Source organism: Caretta caretta, chromosome 6, assembly GCF_965140235.1.
Source record: "Caretta caretta isolate rCarCar2 chromosome 6, rCarCar1.hap1, whole genome shotgun sequence".
Classification (NCBI taxonomy): Eukaryota; Metazoa; Chordata; order Testudines; family Cheloniidae; genus Caretta; species Caretta caretta.
The window spans coordinates 104038135-104062291 of record NC_134211.1 but is presented as its reverse complement, the minus strand read 5'-3'; the positions used below and the strand labels follow the sequence as shown (position 1 = coordinate 104062291).

The window sequence follows — 24157 nt, the reverse complement described above, 5'->3', positions numbered from 1 at the left end:
TTTTTCATCTAATGCTGTGCTAGGGTGAATCATACAAGTATTTCAACACGTAGAAGCCATGTGTAACCCATGTTAACATGGTATGGCTCCTTGTCCTTCTCTAATGGCTACGCCTCATAGACCTGGTCTACACTGGCGGGGGGGAGGGAAGCGGGATCGATCTAAGATACACCATTTCAGCTACGAGAATAGCGCAGATGAAATCTACTTATCTTAGATCGACTTAGAATCACTTAGTTCGCATCCTCGCGGTGTGGGATCGACGGCTGCCGCTCCCCCGTCGACTCCTCTTCCACCTCTTGCCCTGGTGGAGTTCCGGAGTCGACAGCAGAGCGATCGGGGTTCGATTTATCGAGTCTTGTCTACACTAGACACGATAAATCAAGCCCCGATAGATGGATCACTACCTGTCGATCCGGCGGGTAGTGTAGACGTGGCCATAGAGATTAGAGACTGCTGCTGCCTTTGATCTAATGGATCTGGTCCTTTTGCTCAGCTAGTGAGACTCATATTTTTAGATCCAGAAGTCAGCTGCAGGAATTAAACCAAGGACACCGAACTAGGGACATCATTAAATGTAGTAAAGATTTATTTAATCAGATATTTACAGCACTAGCAAAGTGAGGTACTGTATAAACCAGGTTGTATTTTAAAAGCTAGAGCTGATAACTTGTTTCCATGTTTTGAGTGAAACCTGACAATGTACTTTGTAGTGAATAAATTTCTTGTCCTATAAAGTCAGTGGTAGTTATTGGGGACTAAGTTAGCTTTAAAAATACCCATTGGCTTATCCACAGTTCATGCAGGTACAACTTCTGTGGACAGTTTTTGCTTTTGTTCGTTGTTTTTAATTACTCCACGTGTGCAAATAGTGACTTTTATCATTTGCAAATCTAGGTTGAACTGCTTGAAGCAGCTTTGGATCATAATACGATAGTCTGTTTAAACACTGGCTCAGGGAAGACTTTTATTGCAGTACTACTTGCTAAAGAGCTGTCCTATCAGATCAGGGGAGACTTCAACAAAAATGGAAAGAGAACAGTTTTCTTGGTCAACTCAGGTAAGAAAAAAATGGGGTTTATTTGTTTGGTGTGTGTGTGTTTATTACAGGAATAATCCTTAATAAAAGTAAGATAAAAGTGACCAGTTTTGTTTCTGACATTCTGCACAAAATTGCAGGATAGAATTACATTTATTCAGTCAGGCATAGTTTGAAGTTTCTTCATGTCCTTTACCCCCATGACTTTTGTCCACTAGAAACTCCACTTTTTTTTTTTTCTGTTGTTTTGCTAGTTCCCAAGACCAGACCAAGAAGTGAGTGAGGGCCAGTTTACTTTGAGATGTTGTTTAATTTCTGATCTTTCTTGGTGGGGGATGAGAGACAAATATGGAATGGTATATTGTGAGCTGCTATGCTTCTCCGTATGGTGCTTGATTTTTGTCTTATAATTGTGTATATCTAGTTTTATACTAATTTTAAAGGTGTTATAAAACTCATGGATACAATGGCATGTACACTTTAGTTTTAAGTATTTAAAAATTCTTTGCCATTTTGTTACTGAAAACTTTTTTTTTTTTTTTTTAAAGCAAATCAAGTTGCTCAGCAAGTGTCAGCTGTCAGGACCCATTCAGATCTGAAGGTGGGGGAGTATTCAGTTTTAGAAATAATTGAATCATGGACAAAGGAGAAGTGGAATCAAGAATTTGCTAAACATGAGGTAAGATATGTAATATAAACTGCCAAAAAAGTGAAAAGTTTACAGTGCAGGTGATCTGGGGAAGAAACTAATTTTTACCCAAACTAAATGCTATGTGACCAAGTCCTTCTCATGCTCAGTGCAAAGTTCAACATACTTGGGGTATTTAGAGGCAAACATAGAGATGCAATATTCCTGAGAGTATCCACTGTGTGTCTTTGAGAAGCTGGGCTTCCAATATTCCTTTTTTCAATCACCCTATCTTCCATGACTCTGATGATGGTGCCCAATCAATATTGGTATTGTTGAAATCCCCCATTATTATTGCGTTTTCTGTTTTTGTAATCTCCTCTAATCTCCCTGAGCATTTCACAGTCACCATTACCACACTAGTCAGGTGGTTGGCAGTATATTCGTACTGCTATACTCTAATTATTCAAGCATGGAATTTCTATCCATAGAGATTCAGTGTTACTCTAATATTTGTACTATATTTGACTCTATGGTTTCTTTCACATATAGTGCTACTCCCTCACCAGCACAACCTACTATGTCATTTCTATATAGTTTGAACCTTCATAATACTGTGTCCCATTGGTTATCCCATTGGTTAACATTGGTACAGTAATAGGGGCTCAAACTATATGTATTTCCCCAAATAATAACAAAAACAGAGGACCAGAAAAATACCAGTATTGCTAAACAGAGTACAAGAGGCAGTGAGAAACCAAAAGAAATCCTTTTAAAATTGGAAATCTAATGTCCTACTCTGGAAAATAGAAAGGAGCATAAACTAGCAAGTCAAATGTGAAAGTATAATTAGGCAAGCCAAAAAAGACTTAGCAGAGCAGCTAGCAAAAGACACAAACTAACAGCAAAAGTTAAAATACATCGAAATCAGGAAGCTTGCCAAACAATCAGTGGGACTGCTGGGCAATCAAGGTGTTAAAGGAGCACTCAAGGGGGAAAAGATTGTTGGGAGAAACTAAATGAATTCTTTGCATTGGTCTTCACTGCAGAAAATGCGAGGAAGATTCCCATAACTGAGCCATTTTTTGAGGTGACATTTTTGAGGAACTGTCCCAGAATGAGGTGTCAATAGAGAAGGTTTTTCGAACAAATTGATTAAACAGTAATAAATCACCATGAGCACATGGTCTTCACCCAAGAGTTCTGAAGGAACTCAAATATAAATTAGCAGAACTACTAACTGATGTGTCGCTGATTGCTTAAATCAGCCTCTGTACCAGATGACTGGCAGATAGCTGATGTGACATTTGATTTATTTATTTTTCTAAAGGCTCGTGAAGCAATTCTGATAATTACAGGCTGGTAAGCCTAGCTTCAGTACCAGGCAAATCGGTTGAAACGATAATAAAGAACAGAATTATCAGACACCTAGATTAGCTCAATAGGTTGAGGAAGAGTCATCACGGCTTTTTATGAGGAAATGATGCCTCACCAATCTACTAGAATTCTTTGAGGGTGTCAACAAGCATATGGGCAAGGGTGATCAGTCAATATAGAGTACAGTACTTGCACTTTCAGAAAGCCTTTGACAAGGTCCCTTACCAAAGGCTCTTAAGCAAAGTAAGCAGTCATGGGATAAGAGAGAAGGTCCTTTAGTTAATTAGCAATGTGTTTAAAAGACAGGAAACAAAGGGTAGGAATACTGGTCCGTTTTCACAATAGAGAGATGTAAACAGTGGGGGTTCCCCAAGGATCTGCACTAGGACCAGTATCGCTCAATGTATTCATAAATGATCTGGAGAAAGGGGTAAATAGTGAGGTGGCAAAGTTTGCAGATGATACAAAATTACCCAGGACAGTTAAATCCAAAGTTGACTGTAAAGCGTTACAGAGGGATCTCTCTCAACTGGATGATTGGGCAAGAAAATGGCAGAAGAAATTCAGTGTTAAGTGCAAAGTAATTCACATAGGAAAACATAATCCAAGATAAACATACAAAATGATGGGTTGTAAATTAGCTGTTATCTCTCAAGAGCGAGATCCTGGAGTCATCCTGGATAGTTCTCTGAAAACGTCTGTTCAGTGTGTAGTGGCAGTCAAAAAAGCTAGTAATGTTTGTGGTAACATGCTAATAGCTAGTATTTGTTGCATTTCTCTTTGTATTTTTAGGTTCTGGTTATGACATGTCATGTCATTTTGAATGTTTTAAAAAATGAATACTTATCCCTGTCAAACATTAATCTTCTGGTGTTTGATGAGTGCCATCTTGCAATCCAGGACCATCCGTATCAAGAAATTATGAAGGTAGGTCACCATTATTTAACCTTTTTATCTTCAGCGTCTCTAATTTCACTGAGATTCAGATCACAAATCAGTTAGTGAAAGCTCACTGGCTAATTTGACTTAGTGTAAAGATTAGTACTTAAAATCATTTTGGTGTATATTGCTCTCAAGAAGGAAAATATTTGAATTGTGGCTACCATTTTATGACAGAGTGATGTAGCGACTGGTAGTCAATGCTTTAACGCTATTCAAAAAGATAACTCTCATAAAATTGTTTTATTTGGTGCTGTGTAGGTTTTTGATTAGACAAATTGTAAATATACTGTAGAGTTTCTTGATTAGATAATTTATTCTAGTGTATTTATCTCAAGTAATTTTATATTCTTATTACAGTGTTCCAATTTAAAATATGTTTACTTAGAATTGGGGCAGTAAGGACAATCGCACTTTATTTTATTTCATGTAGATGACATGGGCTTCCTTCATTAAGCAAATTGCTTGGAAACAAGAACTTAACACTTGTTTGTGGTAAAATTTCAGACTAGAAACATGAAATATTTCTAACTTTTGCACGGCAGCTTAAATATGGATTTGTACCTTAAAAGGTGTTTCGTGTTTTTAAAATAAAATGTTTAAGTGTCACTCCTCTTCAGTACAAAACTGAGGATGAGAAACAATGGGAAGTGTACAGTGTATTTTGGGATGCTGAATTTACTGAAGAGTTATTGGATTAAATGGACACCAGTGATGACATAGAATGGTGAAGCCAGTAAATTTACCATAACGTACATTGGTGATTGGTCAGGAATTGATGTAGTAGTGCAGCTAGTTTTATTGTGAATTTAAAATTGAATCTTTTTCTGAGTAAATGAAATTACTGAACCTTTAAAAAGCCATTGATAAAATATCCATTTGAGAGAGTGTGGATGTTTTTGTATTTTTTTTAAAATACGTAGGTACTGATTTCTAAAGCTTTAAGCTTTCTTTTGTTGTGAGGGCATTTTTGGCCCTGTGCATTATTTGCCCTAATTGAAGTGAACCAAGCAACTCAAAGAGCATCTTTCTGTATTTTTTTTTTTTTTGCCTTCATCCTTCCTTCTTCCTCCCCTCCTTCCCCAATGAATGACAGGCTTAACCAGGGATCATGTAGTAGGTTTAATTTTTTTATAGTGGTATTTTAATCCTTTGACATGATGTAAACACTTAAAATGTGGTCATTTTTTATGGTATAAATGTTGACGAGGTACCTCACACTGCTTTTATGTGCTTTGAATATCTCTACTTAATAGAATGTTTAGCAAATTTCTGCCTTTATATACTTTTACTAAAACAATAAAAGTTAAAATTTTATATTTAACATATTTTAATTTTCTAATTTAACTTTAGTTGGTTAGTTATATTAGATTGAAAATATCCATTGTTCTTTTTCTGACACCTGGTGCTGAAATACTAGTTGAACCTGCGATCTAGATATCTATCTGTAAAGAATCAGAGGGGTAGCCGTGGTAGTCTGGATCTGTAAAAGCGGCAAAGAGTCCTGTGGCACCTTATAGACTAACAGACATCTGTAAAGATGCACTCAGGATGCGTTGGTGGAGGAATTGACAGTTTTATTACCCTGCTGTTCTGGTTTACTTCACAGATCTGTGAGAACTGTCCATCCTGTCCTCGAATCCTGGGATTAACAGCTTCCATTTTAAATGGGAAATGCGATCCTGCTGAGTTAGAGGAGAAGATTCAGAAACTGGAGAAAATCCTAAAGAGCAATGCTGAAACTGCAACTGATTTGGTGGTCTTAGATAGGTACATTTTAATACACAATTGTCAGTGTTAAATTTATATCTGTGTTTTCATATCAATAAGACTGAGGAAAGAACACTATTAGTAGCTATGTGTTTTAATGTTCATGTGTGTATATATATGTGTGTGTGTGTATCTATAAAATTATACATACAGTGCCATCACTTCATAAAAAAAATTGATGCTAAGTTTCTTTCTGAGTAGTTAGAGCTTTTAAATATTTTTAAAAGGTGCTGTGAAGAATTACCTAAGAAGAGATTTCTGAAAAGCAGCTGTTCCTTAGATTGAGAGCTTTTGGTGGCAGGGACTACGGTTTATTATGTTTTGGAAAGTAACTAGCATATTATCGGAGCTGTCATAACCTGTGAGCTGGTTTTGGCAGGATTTTACAACTCCCACTACAAAGTCTTGCAGATTTTAAAATGTTACTATGGTTAGAAAAAATGACAAAAGCAATTCAGAAATACTATCGCAGATAAGGACCGTTTTCCGTATGTTGGTATAGAGTCAAGAACATTGTGGGTGCTACCCACATACAAATAAATAGTAATAATACTATGGCTCTTGCTTGTCACGTAGCAGAAGAAAAATATGTACGTTCATCAACTTCTGCATCCATAGTCAGTGAGTTAATCGTAATTGCCCCCCCCACCGTGTTTGGTTGGTATAAACTTAAGTAGTTGCTTTAGTTAAGACAAAGTAAAAGATGGTATAATCACTTTATCCACTAGCATACACTTATAAAGGGGCCCTTATCTTAACTTACTTGAACAATTCTCTTGCAAAACTCACTTTCTTCTTTGAGTGCTGGTTCCTATGTGTATTTCATAGGATCCATCCATGAGTCCTGCGGCACTTCTCCCACTTGGCATCTGCTGGATCTGTCAAATTAGGAGGTGGAGGAAATTGATCTGGATCCCCAGGTATCAATGATAGCAACATCCTCATTTCTGGATGAAGGAATCACACTATCTTCACTGGACGACCAGAAGCAAAACCAGGAGCTACTACAGAGAATAGTGAATGACCTTCAGAACCACTGGAGGAGATCCAGGATTCCCAGCACTAACTGCTTGATGTTCTGCAACCTACAGGTCCAAGCAAGGTGGCACCACTTAGTTATCATGGAGCCCGCCAGAGTGGTCTGGCATACCCCAGACTCCTGTACCCCCACACCTAAAAGAACTAAGATGCTTATTTGGTCTTGGGCAAAGGAGATGAGTTCCTTTTCATCCATCCAGTGCCCAACTCGTGGTGGTGCAGTCAGCCACAGAGAGAGCAAGGTCACAACATCCTAAAACCACCCTGGATGAGGAGGATTCTGAGGTTGGAACTTTTGGGAAGATAGGTATTCTCCTGTGACCCTACAATTCTATATTACTATCTGAGGCTTTGTTACTGTAAAAAGATTTTAACTTCTACTTTAGACTTGCAGACTTTAAGGACAAACTTCCCCTCGAGGACACAGTCCAATTTCAGTCCTTCATAGAGGAAGGCAGGCTAGTGGCAAAAACATCCCTACAAGCTGCAGTGGATGGAGCTGACGTGGCAGCCAGAGTGGTAGCCACTGGTATAGTTATGAGGTGTAAGTCTTAGCTTCACTCTTGAGGGTTCCCCAGGAAGGATCAGAACATATAGAGGACTCACCATTCAACAAATCAGATTCAGTTTAATGAGAAAACTGATGATTCTCTATGCTTGTTGAAAGACTCTAGTCTAGATCAGTCATCCACACTCTGGGAATTTACCCCCCGGCCCTGAAGAGAAAACACTGCAGGCAGGTGTATAGACCAAGATCCACCCCCTCCACAATCTTTTTATCACCAGTGTCCAGCCAAGCCTCTGCGCAAGCAGCAGAGGACTCATGGGCTGAAAATCGAGGCCTCTACCCATTCCACCCACTTGCAAAGGGCTGCTTTTGATTCTTCAGTTGAGAACCTCCTGTCGTTATTGATGCCAACAACTTCTAGCCCTATGTCTTTGGGGGCCAGCTCTCACTTTTTGCCCACAATTGGAATGCTATCACAACAGATATTTGGAGTCTAGAAATTATCCACTATGGTTAATCCATCAGACTTCTCTCCTATTCTTCCCACAAATCCACTTCCTGGTTCCTCTTCAGAGATCACTTTCACAAGCAGATTCTTCTCCAGAAGGTGGGTTCTCTTCTCCAACAAGGGGCGACAGAATGACTGTCATCTCAGTATCGAGAGAGGGTTCTGTTCCACATACTTTTTTTTTTTTTTTTTTAAGTCCTCCAGAAAGATGGAGAGTGGATATCCATTCTGGTCCTTCAACAATTGAATATCTTTTTTCAAAAGTCAAAATGCAGGATGGCTACACTAGCATCAATAATCTCCCTCGTCTATGTGGGGAGAGTGGTTCATGACTCCTTGACACGAAGGATGCTTATTTTTCATATAGATATTCGTCCATCCCACAGAAAGTTTCTTCAGATCCTGGTAGGTCAAGCGCATCAGTAGTTCAGAGTCCTTCCCTTTGGACTAGCAGCAGTGCCCAGGATAGTCATAAAGATTTTCTCTGGGGTGGCAGCCCAAATGAGATGTCACAGTTACTTAGGTTTCCCATATTTGGATGATTGGCTCCCAATAAGTTGCTCCAACAATAAGGTCAGGTTGGTGACTATGTTACTGCTTTATCTTCTAGCAGTGCTGGATGTCTGCATGAAGAAAAGTCCATCTTGATCCCCACACAGACAGTAAAGTTTATTGGAGTGACATGACTTAATTTCAGCAAGAGCTTTCCTCCCCACAGAAAGATTCCAGTCAGTGAGCAATCTGATATCACAGATTACTTGCAGACCAAATACTACGGTTAAAGTATGCCTAACTTTACTAGACCATTTGGCCTCTTACATTTATGTGACATGATTCACCAGACTTCAGCTATGCTGACTACTGGCTTGGCTCTGGTCCATTTACTCACCAGACCAGAACCACATCAACACCAGAGTGACTGTTCTCACAAGGATCATCACCTCTCTTACCTGATAGTCGAATCTGGAACCACTGCAAGTGAGAGTCCACATCAACACTCCCACTCTTAGTGCCACCATCATAACAGACTCATCCCTTCTGGGTTGGTGTGCTCACCTGAATAACCAGACCGTACACTTGGACCCCACAGGAGGCCAGACTGCACATCAGCCTGCTAGAAAAGAGAACAGTCTACCTCAGCCCATCAGCTTGCTCTCTTGGTCTGCAGTCCCTCTCTTGCTTCAGGACAAAAAAAACTTCGAAGAGCAACTAGCAAACGACACAACTAACAGCAACATTTTTTTTAAAAGTACATCAGAAGTAGGAAGCAGACCAAACAATCAGTGTGGCCACCGGATGATCAAGGTGGTAAAGGAGCACTCAAGGAAGACAAGGCCATTGCTGAGAAACTAAATGATTTTTTTGCATTGGTCTTCACTGGAAACGATGTGAGGGAGATTCCCACGCTTGAGTCATTCTTTTTAGGTGACAAAACTGAAGGAACTCAAATTCAAGACTGCAGAACTGCTAACTGTGATAAGTAACTTATTGCTTAAATCAGCCTCTGTACAAGATATATTAGCTATACTCCAGTCAACACCAATTTAAAAAAAATAAAAAGGCTCGAGAGACAATCCTGAGAATAACTTCAGTACCAGGCATATTGTTTGAAACTATAGTAAAGAACACACAGATTAATACAATATGTTGGGGGAGAGTTAACACAGCTTTTGTAAAGGGAAATCATGCCTCACCAATGTATTATAATTTTTTGAGAATGTCGTTAAGTGTGTGGACAAGGGTGATTCAGTTGATATAGTGCACTTGGATTTTCAGAAAGACTTTGATAGGGTCCCACACCAAAGATTCTTAAGCAAAATAGGGAGTCATGGGATAAGAGGGACTGTCCTTTCGTGGATCGGTAACTAGTTAAAAGATAGGAAGCAAAGGGTAGGAATAACTCGTCCATTTTCACAGTGGAGAGAGGTAAATAGTGGGGTCCCCCAAGGAACTGTATTGGGGCCAATGCTTTCTATCATATTCCTAAATGATCTGGAAAAGGGGTGGCAAAGTTTGCAGACAATCACCTCCAAAGTTGACTTCGAAGAGTTACAAATGGATCTCACGAAACTGGGTGTCTGAGCAAGAAAATGGCAGATGAAATTCAGTGTTGTTAAGTGCAAAGTAATGCACATTGTATGTTTAGCTGAGATGATGGTTTTCCAAAGTGATGGGTTGTAAATTAGCTATTATTACTCAAGAAATGGATTTTGGAATCATCGTGGACAGTTCTCTGAAATTATCTGCTAAGCGTGCAGTAGCAGTCAAAAAATCTAACAATGTTAGGAACCATTAGCAAAGGGTTAGAAAATAATACAGAAAATATAATGGCACTATATAAATTCATGATACTCTTGCATCTTGAATACTGAGTGCAGGTATGGTGACCCAGTCTCAAAAGAGATATATTAGAATTGGAAAAAGTATAGAGCAGTGCAACAAAAACTATTAGGGGTATGGAACAGCTTCAGTATAAGTATAGATAAAAAGACTGGGACTGTTTAGCTGGGAAAAGAGGCAGCTATAAGGGGCTTTATGATAAATGATGTGGAGAAAATGAATAAGAAAGTTTTATATACCCCTTCACATAACACAAGAAACAGGGGTCACCCAATAAAATTAATAAGTAGCATGTTTGAAACAAACGTATGAAACACATAGTCAGCCTGTAGAACTCATTGCTAGGAGATGTTGTGAAGGCCAAAGGGGTAGTAGGTTCAAAAAAGAATTAGATAAGTTCATGGAGGATAGGGCCATCAATGCCATTAGCCAAGATGGTCAGGTACACCTTATGCTCCAGGTGTCCTCAAACCTCTTGACTGCCGGAAGCTGGGACTGTGAGATGGGATCACTCAATTTCCCTGTTCTGTTCATTTTCTCTGAAGCATCTAGCACCGGCCACTGTTGAAAGACAGGATACTGGGCTAAATGGACCATTGGTCTGATCCAGTATGGCCATTTTTATATTCTTATGTTCTTTAAAATATGGAAGAGTCAAATAGGACCTGTTACCTAGCTAAATGGAGATGCTTCTCTACCTGGGTGCAGGTCAGTCAGCCTTCTTCAGACTCTGCAAATATTCCAGTCATGTTAAATTACCTCCTGTCATTGAAGAACTCGGGTCTCTCTCTTAGCTCACTGAGAGTCCATCTCATAGCAATCAGTACTTTCCTTCCTCCAGTAAATGGATGTTCCATTTTTACTCACCCAACAATAGTGAGATTCATAAATGACCTTTCCGCCAATGGTCAAGCCTTACCTCAATGGGACCTCAAACTTGTCCTTTTAGTACTCACCAAACCACCATCTGAACTTTTAGCTATATGTTCTATGTTCTCACCTTTCTGTGAAAGATGCATTTTTAGTTTTTACTTCAGCCAGAAGAGTAAGCAAGATGGGGGCACTCATGGCAGACCCACCATATACAGTTTTTCGCGAGGAGACGGTTTCCCTTCACCTTCATTCTAAATTCCTCCCTAAGGTAATTTCTGAATTTTTTTTGTCAGCCAACCAATCCACTTATCTGTTTTCTTCCCAAAACCTTTTTCTTTTCCATTGAAGAGAAAACCTTCATTCCCTGGATGTCAGATGTGTCCTGACATTCTATTTCCAAAGGACCAAACCAATGAGAAAATCACTAAGACTGTTTCTCTCTATAGCAGAAAGGTTGCAAGGACAAGCAATATCTTCTCAGAGAATCTCTAAATGTATTTCTGGTCACATCACCACGTACTACTAGTGTATCCATCCCCTGGATGGAGTACGGGAATGCTCAACGAGAGAGCAAGCTGATTCTATAGCATTTCTGTGGGAAGTACTGATACTGGATGTATGCAGAATGGCTATCTGGAGTTCCAGTCACACATTCACAAAACATTACATGCTACTTCAGGCCTCAGCTTCAGTGGCAGCGGTGGGGACTTCAGTCCTTCAAGCATCTTTACTGCCAGCCTTCTCGAACCCCGTCTCCAGTCTCAATACTGCTTGTCAGTCACCCACATGTGGAATACACATAGGTACTAACACTTGAAGAAGAAATGAAGGTTTACTTACCTGTAACTGGAAGTTCTTCAAGATGTGTGGTGTCTAGCTTTAGTCCACTACCCACTCTCCATTCTCTCTGCTTTGGATCTCATTGGATTTGCAGTTAAGAAGAAGCAGTGAGGGCCAGTGCCTCTCCGGTTCTTCCTCTTATACCCTCAATCTGGAGCACGAGGAGAGCAATTGGGCACTGCTTGTTGAGAATCTCCGGATGCAGGTACGTGGCAGGCATGTGTACCCATGTGTGGAATATAGATAGGAATCACACATTTCAAAGAACTTCAGTTACAGGTAAGTAACATCCATTTCATACATGACTTTGACACTCACTCCTGAAAAATTCAAATATATGCGTTTGGCTCCTGCATAGTGTGTGAATTATATTTATGTAGTCTTTTTTGAGAGATACTAACACTAAGGCATTAGAAAATAAGTACGCTGTTTTTGATGTCCTATATAATATCTTAAACTGTGTATTCATTTGTTTTCTGTTTTTCTGTTTACTACCAAAAAAATTTTAAAAACTCTCAAATTGGTTATGGCTGTCCTTCCTGTTTAATGTATAGCCTTAGTAGCTAAAAACAACTCTGACTTTCAACAGCTGTGGTTGACCAAATCTTTTGCTTCTCTCAATGAAGATATACTTCTCAGCCATGTGAGATTGTGGTAGATTGTGGACCATATACCGACAAAAGCGGGCTGTATGAAAGATTGTTAAAAGAATTGGATGAAGCACTTAACTTTCTAAATGACTGCAACATATCTGTACATTCAAAAGAAAGAGACTCTACGTTAATTTCTAAACAGGTAAGGACGTTATGTCAGATATAAAACACATACTTAGATTTTTATCGCTGCTTGTTCATTGCTTTCCAAGTTAATTACAGAAACTTTTATTTTAGTTCAGCCAACCTAAAATATATTAACAAAATTAATCTTAATTTCCTGTGACTGATTTCCTTTTCCTGTTTTCCTTTGAACCATGGGTGAAATCTATTGAAGTCAATAGCAAAACTCCCCCTGATGTGAAGGAGTCCAGGATTTCGCCCCCTAACTCTGTTACTTTAGAACTTTGTCAGATTTGTGGATCAGATATATTTTCTTTTTCATTTTGCATAATTATTTTATTGCTTATACATTGGCCATTATTGTTAAGACCCAGTGACTTTTCCAAATAAGATTTTAATAGTGCAACAACAACAAGAAAATGGTGCTTCAGGAAGTATTCTGAAAAAGTATCCCCAGTTGGTGTCGTAAGACGAAATAAACTCTCAGCCAGATACCCTGTTTCAAACTCTCTGCTTCTTTCAGTTCCCATGTTCTTTGAGTCTCTTGAGTTACAGGAGCATTGCCTACATTACCTGCCAAACAAGCTGTAGAGAAAGGAGTGCAGAATTGCACAGGGATTGCAAAGAGTCTTCCCGATATCTCTGAGCAGTCAGGAATGGAGAGGCAGAGAAGAAGGAGAAGAGAGAAGGATAGTTTTTTCAAGTGGAGTTTTGTAGAGCCATAAAAAACCTCATGGTCCAACATTTTAACTGTATTGTGATGCTTCCATTGTAATATTATATCAGGATGTGATGGGTCATGAATTTGTTTTAGTGATATAGCAACATCACAACACAATGTTAGGATGTCACGCTATAGTGTTTATGTGGCATTTGGCCATTTAACTCAATGACAAAGATGCCTTTCCAGCAGGTTGAGTACTGCTACACTAACCCTATTTAAATTAATTGAAATGAAATTTATTTTTTCTTTAAACTGTTCTTTTCTCTGTTTAAAGTGTAGTTTTCATTTCCTTAGTTTAATTAAAATGGTTTCTTTTGATAGAACAGACTTAATGAGCTCTAGTTAAATACATTGAATAATATATAATGAATTGAGAGCCTTATTTGTGGAATTTCTTGGCAAATTATCAGTCTCAGATAATGATGCAAAAGTGCCTATGGAAAATATTGCCTTGTTTATAAACCTGTTTCCCCATTAGACTGTGGGGATAATACTGTCCAGTTGCTCATAACTGCATTATGAATTATTTTTTAGCATAATTATTTTGAGGCAAATTTCCAGATTGCAATGGCATCAGACTACAAAATAGTAATTAAATCCTTCTTGTCCAAGGACAAAAATGATAAAATGTAGAGTGTAGCTCTAGCGGCTGGTGTTTCTGGTGAAGTATTTTTACGTTTTCTCCTATCAAGTTTGTGGGGGACTTCTAAATGAAATAACTTGTAAATATATTTTACAAAGAAACCAACCACTATTGTGCCTACAATGAGGATTATCCTCGTATTAGAAATGAAAGCCCAATATAAAATGAGTAAATTATTAATATATCCTGTTGAACTGGGGTTTGAATTCATTTGTTGTAGATACTGTCAGACTGTCGAGCTGTGTTGGTTGTTCTGGGACCCTGGTGTGCAGATAAGGTAGCTGGAATGATGGTGAGAGAGCTACAGAAGTACATCAAACATGAGCAAGAGGAGCTGCACAGGAAATTTTTATTGTTTACAGACACTTTCCTAAGGAAAATACATGCACTGTGTGAAGAGCACTTCTCACCTGCCTCACTTGATCTGAAATTTGTAACCCCGAAAGTAATAAAACTGCTTGAAATCTTGCGCAAATATAAACCATATGAGCGGCAGCAGTTTGAAAGTGTTGAGTGGTATAATAATAGGAATCAGGATAATTATGTGTCTTGGAGTGATTCTGAAGATGATGATGAGGATGAAGAAATTGAGGAGAAAGAGAAGCCAGAGACAAATTTCCCTTCTCCCTTTACTAATATTTTATGTGGAATTATTTTTGTGGAAAGGAGATACACAGCAGTCGTCCTAAACAGGTAAAGCTTTTAAAAATGAAAATCTTAAAGAATGTAACACTGACAAAAGGAAAGGTGTTTTAGCGTTATCTAGGAAATTAAGTGTTGTGTTTCAGAAAAGCCACTCCATTTTGTGTTTAAGAGTCAAACAAGAGACCTAGAACATTTGTCCAAGAACCAATATGAGCTTTTGAGTAAAATTTTCAAAAGTACCTCAGTCACTTTTGAAAATAGGACTTAGGCTGCAAAATCACTGAGGCACTTCTAAAAATTTTACACTGTGAATTTTATCCTGTGACCATATATCAATTTGATTCCAGTTTAGTGGAGCCCAAGCTGATAATTGTAAGTTCAAAAAAAAAAAGTTTATACATGCAATATTGGAACATTTGGAGTTTTCAAAACTCTTTATTCAGAAAATGTCAAGCCCTTGTTTTTGCTTATCAGCAACAAAAAAAGGTGGCCACTGGGGCATCTGCCAAAAAATATTGAAGATGTGTGCATACTCTAGTTGCATAAGGTATGTTTCTTTTTTCCTGAACAGGTGATCTGCATTAGCCATAAGTTACACCACTTTACTAGTAAGTGCTGATTGCCCCAAGTAAACAATGAAAGAGGTACTTCAGCAAATAAATTCGTTTTTCTGTTTTTAAACTGCTAATATGCTGAAAAAATACCCCCATACAATTTATTTTGTGCGTTCATCATGTATTAACATTAAATATTTTTACTTACGTTACAAGTTTAAACAGGCGGCAAAGAATCCTGTGGCACCTTATAGACTAACAAACGTATTGGAGCATAAGCTTTCGTGGGTGAATACCCACTTCGTCAGATGCTCTTTGCCACTTTTACAGATCCAGACTAACATGGCTACCTCTCTGAAGTTTAAACAAGATCTCTCATGGAAGGAAATGAAAAGTTATTCCACCTAATGGTACATGTCCTCTACTTCTCCATGCACAAACATACACCTTGCCATTTCCACAGCTGTCATACACCACAGATCTTGCTCCACAGCCTTAGCACTGTTCTGTTTTCACCCTTCTGTTCACATCATTTTACCAGAATATTTTTTCCCCAACAATAGCAGTTGGTTGTGTAGGAAGATACTAAAGGGTTTTATGCAGAAGGATGGTTCAACGGTGTGATCTGGGAGGTGAGTTAAGAGTGCAGTTCATGGTTTGTGGTGTACAGTGGTTGTGGGTGAAGTAGAAGGTCTGTATTCTTAGCTCAATTTTACATTTCCTTGCTTTTGTGGATTTGTCAGGAAGTGTCTATAGCAACCCCAACTGCTTCCAAATTATTTTTTTTTTCTCTGTGGTAATTTCCTGGGTTGTTTCTACAGCTTAATTAGGGTGGGTAACAGACCTGTGGGGATGCAAGGACACCAAGAGAATGTTATCCTTCGATAGTTGTGCATGAACTCTTTGTTATAGGATAAAATCTGCAGAAAAACCTCCATGGGGGAGCAACCCTTATGTGCAACCAACCCCTATCAATCAAGTTTGCATTCAGCAGTCCCTATCAATCAGGCTTACAGGTACCTCCCCTCTCTTCATTCTCTTTTCCCTCTCCTCACCCCACCAGATCAATCAGTGGAATTTGTATGAGCCTGCACCTTGCACTCATCTTTCAACCACTCTCTCCCATTCCAATCAGTCTTCTGTATACCCATACAGCAAGCAAGGTTATATGCCCCATCAATCAGGTTTGTGTTCACTCCAAATACATTTTCCGTTATAAAAATAGTGGATAATTGCTAAAAATGACCCTAAATCCAAAACTGTCTTTAAAAACAAAAACAAACAAAAGCACACTCTGTTGCTTTGGGGCTACTCAGGATCCACCTCTCTACCAATTTTTGTGTAGATAGACAATATTTTTAATAGGTATCAGTCAACAAGGAAAAGTTTCAGAGCCCAAATTTAAAGACTTCCTGTTTAGTTTCTCTTCACAATTTTTTTTACATAAATTCCGTAGAAAATTCAGAGGACATAAAAACTAACCATGTTTGAAACTTCACACCAACTGGTCTCCTCCATTTAGAGAGAAACAGGATTTTATGCTGACTGTTAAGCCCATTTTGGAACACAACTGTGGAGTCACTACTAGGCACCTCCATAACTTTTTGTGGGGTCAGTTTTCCCAACTGTAAGACACATTGGCTAAAGTCGAGATTTGGTAAAACTTTGTTGCACTCATAAAATGTTTTCATATCTAATTACCTGTTTACATCCATAGACACACAAATGAAAATGTCTGCCATGGATGCACATATGAATTCTGAAGAGGCATGAATTAAGCCATGTCTGTTTGAAGATTTGGCCCACATTTTATTGAAAAGCCTGCAGCAGTTACAAGAGCTTATTGATTTTTGTTCAGTGGAGTTTCAGTAAATGCTTGCTATACTTTTTTTAAAAAAACTGCATAGCTAAATAATTTTATTTTGGAAAGAAACGTAATGTTCTGCACCTGCCAGTACTTAATATTTATTTGGAATTTGGGCCTGATCCAAAATCCACTAAAGTCAATGGAAAGACTTCCATTGATTTCCAAGTTTTGGATCAGAACATTTATGAAGTGTGTTTTAATTGAATGTACACTTTAATTATTTGATCACTTGACCTATCCTTTGAACTGTGCATTTCCCCACCTGCACACTTTCAGTGTATTTTATCCTTTTTCTTTGCCTTTTTGCACCCATAAATGTTCATGGAAGTGTATTATGTGATACAAGTCAAGTCTTCCAGTGAAATGAATACATGTTTTTAATAACTTTTTAAAAGGTCTTTACATTTAATGAAATCTGATAAATATGCCTGGCAACCTGAAATAAATATTACATTATACTTCAGGGAGTAAAAGATTATGAAGTCACAGTTCATATAGATTACTAAATGATAAATTTGATTCAAATGCTATTGTACTTTTTCCATTGCACTGTACATACCTGCATACTTTACATGATATATAAATCAAACTACACCCTGGCTGCCACAACACTTCAAACTTACAGTACATTTTATTTATTTAAATTTATAAAGAATTAACAAAAAGGCACTTACCTTAAGACTCCAGACAACCTTCACATGAGTTATGGTGACCAAAGTATAAAATGAGCATTGAGCATCTAACTCCCACTCCAAAAGTCAACCACTGAACAAAGATTCTCAAAAAAAGTCTCCCCACACTCACGTGAGTTCCAAACTTAAGCTGCATCAAACTCTTCCCTCTGTGTAGAATCATATGGTTAAAAGGTACCATAAGGGTTATCGAGTCTAACCCCCTGCCAAGGTGCAGGATTTGTTGTTTCTAAACCATCCAAGACAGATGGCTATCCAGCCTCCTTTTGAAAACCTCCAGTGAAAGAGCTTCCACAACCTCCCTAGGCAGTCTGTTCCATTGTCCTGCTGTTCCAAAAACATTTGTGAATAGATTGGGTTTACAGATTACTTGGAAGGTCAGCAGATCCAAGGTGTTTCAGACCAAAGGCTGAAGACCCCTCACTACTGCCAGTTCCTTGCCCTTTCAGTTGAGAGGGATTCAGCTCAAAGGCATCCGCTGATTGCAGTTGCAGCAATAGGGCACACAGAGAGAGGCATTCTTCCCAAATCAGAAGATCCCAAAACATTTAGGGCTTTATAAGTCATAACCAACACCTTAAATTTCACCTAGAAGCCAATAACTAAGCCCTGCACATCATGAAGTGGGGCCAGATCAATATATAGGCACTGTTGACTTGTTTTGCTGCTGTTATAGTAATAATTACACTTGGTCTACAGCTCCTGGAATTATGTAATGGAGTCTGATACTGGTGGTAAAAAGGGGTGCATGGATATGTCTACACTGCAATTGAAAATCCTCGGTTGCCTTGTGCCAGCTGACTTGGACCATGTTTAATTGTGGTGTAGACGCTCGGGCTGGTGGGAGAGTCCCAGAACTGAGGCTGCAGCCTGAGCCTGAATGTCTATACTGCAGTTAAACAACCTGTTAGCCCCAGGCCTCCGAGCCTGAGTCAGCCAGCACAGAGCAGCCTTGGGAGTCTAACTACAGTGTACACATACCCTGTGGCAGAAACAGGTAATAATTTAATATGAAATGATACTTAACTACTAATCCCTTTCTTCAGAAACAGGATTATTGCCTAAATTGTAAATATTACTGGTCAAACCAAAAATTGGCCTAATCTGTGTATAGTAATGATCACGTATCATTTTCACCCACTAGTTACAAATGCACAACAAAATCAGTTGTCATAAATTATTAGATGTGTGTTAAAAGCATTTGTTCATTCATTGCCATAGGTATTTTTTAACTTATATTTCAGTTGTATACCTCGGGAAATGTGGGGGGAAAATTCTATTTAAGAAGGTTTTTGTTATACTTTTTACTGTTTTTTGTTTGTCCATATTAAAAAAACACAGTATATGTGTGACATTCCTGGGAACAATCCAGACTAATGAAAAGTTCTGTCACCCTGCCTTGCACCATTGGGTGCCTTACAATGCCTTGCTGAAGGGGCTCCCACCTCTGCCACTCACAAACAGCCTTCCAATGCAAGCCACACCCTGTGTGTGTGTGTGTAACTACAGCCTGCCAGCCACACTTGGGTTACACTCTGGCTCTCCCCAGCCTGGGTTATACTGCAGGGTGCCCCCAACACACCCTCAGTCTTAGATTTCCCCCCAGAAATCTGCCCAGCCCTCTCCTGAATAATACAAGTTTTATATAAAGTCCATTATTACTTTAATAAAAATAATATACATGCAACTTGCCATCCCAACTGGATTTTTCCAGACACTTCAATTTAAACACACTTGCTTAGCTAAAACAAGTTAGTTAACTAAAAAGGGAGAGATTTTAAGTGAGTACAAGTAATGGGGCATAAAAGTCTGAAATGGTTACAAGAAAAACAAAGGTAAGTTAAGCACTCCAGTAGCATTTTAACTTAACACGGTTACATTCAAAGCAGAGCTTTCTCTCCACATCCTTCTTAGGATCAGGTCAGGACCCCTTCTCCCAGAATCCAATGAATGCTTTCTTTGTTGCTTCAGGTACCGTCAGTGCGGATAGATAGGGAGAGAGAGGGAGGTGCCTTGGGGTGTTTATCCTTCCTTTTTATAGTTTCAGTCCCCCCCCTTTGAAAACATTTCCAACTGGGTACCAGGGAACCAAAAGTCTATGGGGAAGGATGATTCCTGCTGCTTGTTCCTCACCAGTTTGAGCTTCATTTGTTGTTTCCCTTCCTGCTTGATGACTCTGTTTACTGTTTAAATGCAAATTAAGCAGATCACACATTCCTTTGTTTGAGATAGACCTGTTTGCCAACCTCAGTTTGGAACACATGGAGTTAACACCGTATAGTAGAATCTTATAACTTCACGTACAGTGTTATCACATGCATTTTATCAGGATACTGACCAGCAAATTGAGATTTTCAAATGATACTTTACAAGGCATATTTGTACAAAGATAATTACAATACTGTGTAGGTTGTGAATACATGGATACATTCTGTCACAGTATATTACTAGTTTATGGTCAAAAATAGAAGAAAATAACTTAATACATTTTCCTGTAAGTAATTGCCTGTGAAGTTGTGCACTATGAAATGTTATATCTCGATGTCATTAATTGTATATTTCTCTACAACTGAAGTGCATTAAGACCTAATGCAATCTTTAATAGAAATCCAAATTTGAGATTTATTTCTTTTGATCATCTTTGATGGGATAAAAGAGCTTTAGAATAGGAATGTCATCTAGAAGAAGAAACAAAGGTAAAGATTTTCAGGGTCTGACTTTCCAAAAAAATAAAAATAAAAAAAATCAGGTACATAACTGCCCTCCCAATTTTCTGCAATATCCCTTTCTAATGGTTGGACCAGGGTGGGATTGAGATGTTCATACAGCCTTTGACTAACAGACTCTGGGTCTTTTAACACAGGTAGTAAAGACACATTTTTAGACCCAGAGATTCCAGGTTCATCCCCCCCTGCAGAGGACTCCCCATTGGGCATTGCATTTCAAAAGCAATTACTGTGATTATACACACACGTGTATTTATACAGACAGATGGCTAGTTGCTTAACTTACTCATGAAATCAGTGTTGTACAGACAGACTTTTAGCTTATTAGGCCTATAAGAAGAAGGGGAAATACAAAAGAAGAGACCTATTTAAAAATGAATGCAAAAGGATGAATAAATATGTATAATCATATAATGCATGCTCAGTATTATTGAGGAATTTATAATTTCACCAATTAATTGCAAACATATTTAGGTTAAATAAGAAAGATACATATCTATATTTTTAATCAGAGTGCTAAACATATCTAGTTTCTCAAAACATTACAGCAAAGTCTTAAAACTTTTTGTCATTAGCATATATGAACAGAAAATATAATTTAAATTATGCAGATATTTATCCTTAATATTAAGCTAATAATCTTACATTCCAACAGAATTATCCATAACAGTAAAACAATTTCTGTATATCTCACCTTTTAATACTACCTTACTTAACCTGCAAAGAATCAAGAGGGTCTTGAACTGTTTTGTGCTGTGATTGTGAAGTCAGTGTCCTCTCGGAAGCTTTGTTAATTTACAGAACTAAGCCTTGATCATACAGGTAGCCCCTTGCTGCACGGGATCCACCCACACAGAGATAGTTGCAGGATACGGGACCTTACATTTCATGTTCAAGATGTTTTTATTTGTGTGTATGTGTGTGTGATATACACACATGCGCTTTTCAGTTTGCTTTTCTGTTTATAAATGTTTGCATATGTACACCTATACAGAATACACATTCAGTGTAGTTGACAACGCCACAACAGATAAAGGTGTCAAATGTTTGAGTACAGAGGTTTGTAACATTTAGAAGAGATGTGAACACTTGGTGCTGGTTTCTTAGGTTCTGTCCTTTGTAGATTTTGACCAAATGACTAGTGACGTGGGACCCTGAGTTCTAGGGTGTCCAACATGAGGCCCTTTGGGTATGTCTATACAGGGATAAAAAACCTGCTGGAGTCCAAACTTGAATGTCTACACTGTGATTTTTAGACCCACAGCCCTAGCTCAAGTCAGATGATGCGGGCTGTGTTGCAGGTCTTTTACCCCTATGTAGACATACTCTAAGAGGGGCCTTTTTGTTCTGTTGGGGATACTTGGCACTTCCTGAAAAGTAAGTCCCTTTAAAGGTGTCTCAGTTTGGGCACCCAGAAACTGTGGAATCCCAAAATCACTGGTCCCTTCTGAAAATCTTGGCCTTCAAGTATAGACTTTTCCATACTAGACCCAAAGCATGTGCGTACGTATGCAGTCCATCTTTGATTATCCCTACAGAAGTTTTCACCATAAACTTTCAGTTTCAGAAAAAAAACATGCTAAGGCCATCTGTATATATGTTGGCAAAATACCCGATTACCAAACTTCAATTTTTAATATAGGTCTTACAAACGAAAGATTAACTTTCATTTTCTCAGCTATGCCTGACTCCAAAATGTGTGTAATATTCTTAGGTTGATAAAGGAAGCTGGAAAACAGGATCCAGAACTGGCTTACATCAGTAGCAATTTTATAACTGGACATGGCATTGGAAAGAATCAGCCTCGTAACAAACAGATGGAAGTGGAATTCAGAAAACAAGAAGAGGTAACTTAATTGAAAAGAATTCTACGATACTACTATGTTCAGAATCATTTCATTTGCAGGCAAAATCTGTGTGCAGTAACTTCTGGAATCTCAGGAAGTATTCTGACTTGACAGATCTGCACATTTGTTTGTGGTGCAGATGTTTTTACAAAAAATGTGTTTAGAAAAATTGGGTGGTCAAGTTATATAATCAAATAGAATTTAAAATGGTCTGTATAACTAGTTTCTTGTCTTGTCACATCAACCACTTAATTCTCCTCTAATGGGTTAACAGTGCTACATTACTGTTTCACAGAAAACAAAGTGTTTTGGAATTTCCTGACTGCAGTGTAGAATATTAAGCCCTTTTGTAATAACAGTAAATTGCTGATCATTAAAAGCTCAGATTTACATTGAGTCTAGTGTCGAATAAAAACCCATGGTCTTGAATTTCATGTTGGGACTTTTAAAAAAAAAATTAGCTTTAACTGTGTTTTGTATTTGAACTTGATAAAAGCCATATTTATAACCTGAACCCCCATAATTGCCTTATTAAAAATATTTAAATCACCTACCCTGTTACAGCTTGACGTACTTTGATACTAGTAGCTTATTAAATTCAAAGAAATAAAATTTAACACTTTTAAAAATACAAACATAGCTTCCAACTTGATGATAAAAATCTATGAAAATGGAACGTCCTAGCACTCTGAAATCTGTATTTGATTAATTGGGCTGGGTGACTGAGTAATTTTGCATTACAAGGTTTGTTATAACGTATTATTGGCCAGGATCCTTTTAACAATAAACGTTGTGTGGAATGTTTGTTTGGCCTGTATGCATGATAAGGAGTGGGGGAGCATTCACAAATGAAAGACTTATAATATTGCTCTGTCTTTTTTAAGGCTGTTGTTAAATGGTGATGTGGTGTAACAGATATTAAGTAGAGTCCATTAATGATTTAGCAACCAATTCATTAAAAAAGCCAATGGTTATTTTAATAAGATCCTAAAACAAAAGTTAAAGAGGACCAAAATTAGAGAGTGTATTAGTGTTTTAGCTGAAGGGAAAATATTTAGAAAGAACCCTATATCTATCATTTAAAATACTTTCAGTTTAAAAACAGTTGAAAAGCTAATCTTTGTTAATCCTGTTTAAAAACTGAATCTCTTTTGAAAATTAGTATGCTCAACATTGCCAGAAGCTGGGAATGGGCGATAGGGGATGGATCACTTGATTACCTGTTGTGTTAATTTCCTGTGAAGCACCTGGCATTGGCTACTGTTGGGAGACAGAATACTGGGCTAGATGGACTTTGGTCTGACCCAGTATGGCCGTTCTTATGATCTTACCTACATTGACATTTCAAATTAGTAAATACTGCTGGCAATTGTTCAGTAACAAACTTGATTTAAAAAAGGAGTACTTGTGGAACCTTAGAGAAGGTGCCACAAGTACTCCTTTTCTTTTTGTGAATACAGACTAACACAGCTGCTACTCTGAAACTTGATTTAAAAAGTAGCCTAAAACCACATGAACTGCAACAAGTAGTTTACTGTAGTTTATTGTGTGGGGGAGGGAGGCTGTTTCTTCCACACATAGTATAATGAGCTATAAATTCTTATGTTTTTTTTCCTTTTAAGTGAACCTGATTTTTACTTCCTTTTTATTCCTTTTCTGGATTTTACAGAATAGTTTGACATTTTTCTTTTTGCAAGTATTTTTGTCAGGATTTCTTATTTCAGTTTGTTTTTATATAACTGTTGTGACTTTTCTTTTAGCAGGTTTACCATAATTGTTCCTTGATCCTAGTGAATTTAAATTGTTATTAGCAGAAACATCAA

General features: G+C 38.0%; 1 protein-coding gene across 1 annotated transcript in view; it reads left to right on the top strand.

Annotated features, from left to right (window-relative positions):
* Positions 1-24157, top strand: part of DICER1 (dicer 1, ribonuclease III) — a 101269-nt gene that overhangs the window by 42445 nt on the left and 34667 nt on the right. The window contains 7 exon segments of the mRNA XM_048853214.2: positions 898-1060; positions 1588-1718; positions 3837-3971; positions 5593-5753; positions 12487-12655; positions 14224-14696; positions 22202-22334. Of these exon segments, the coding sequence (XP_048709171.2) occupies positions 898-1060; positions 1588-1718; positions 3837-3971; positions 5593-5753; positions 12487-12655; positions 14224-14696; positions 22202-22334 (1365 nt within the window).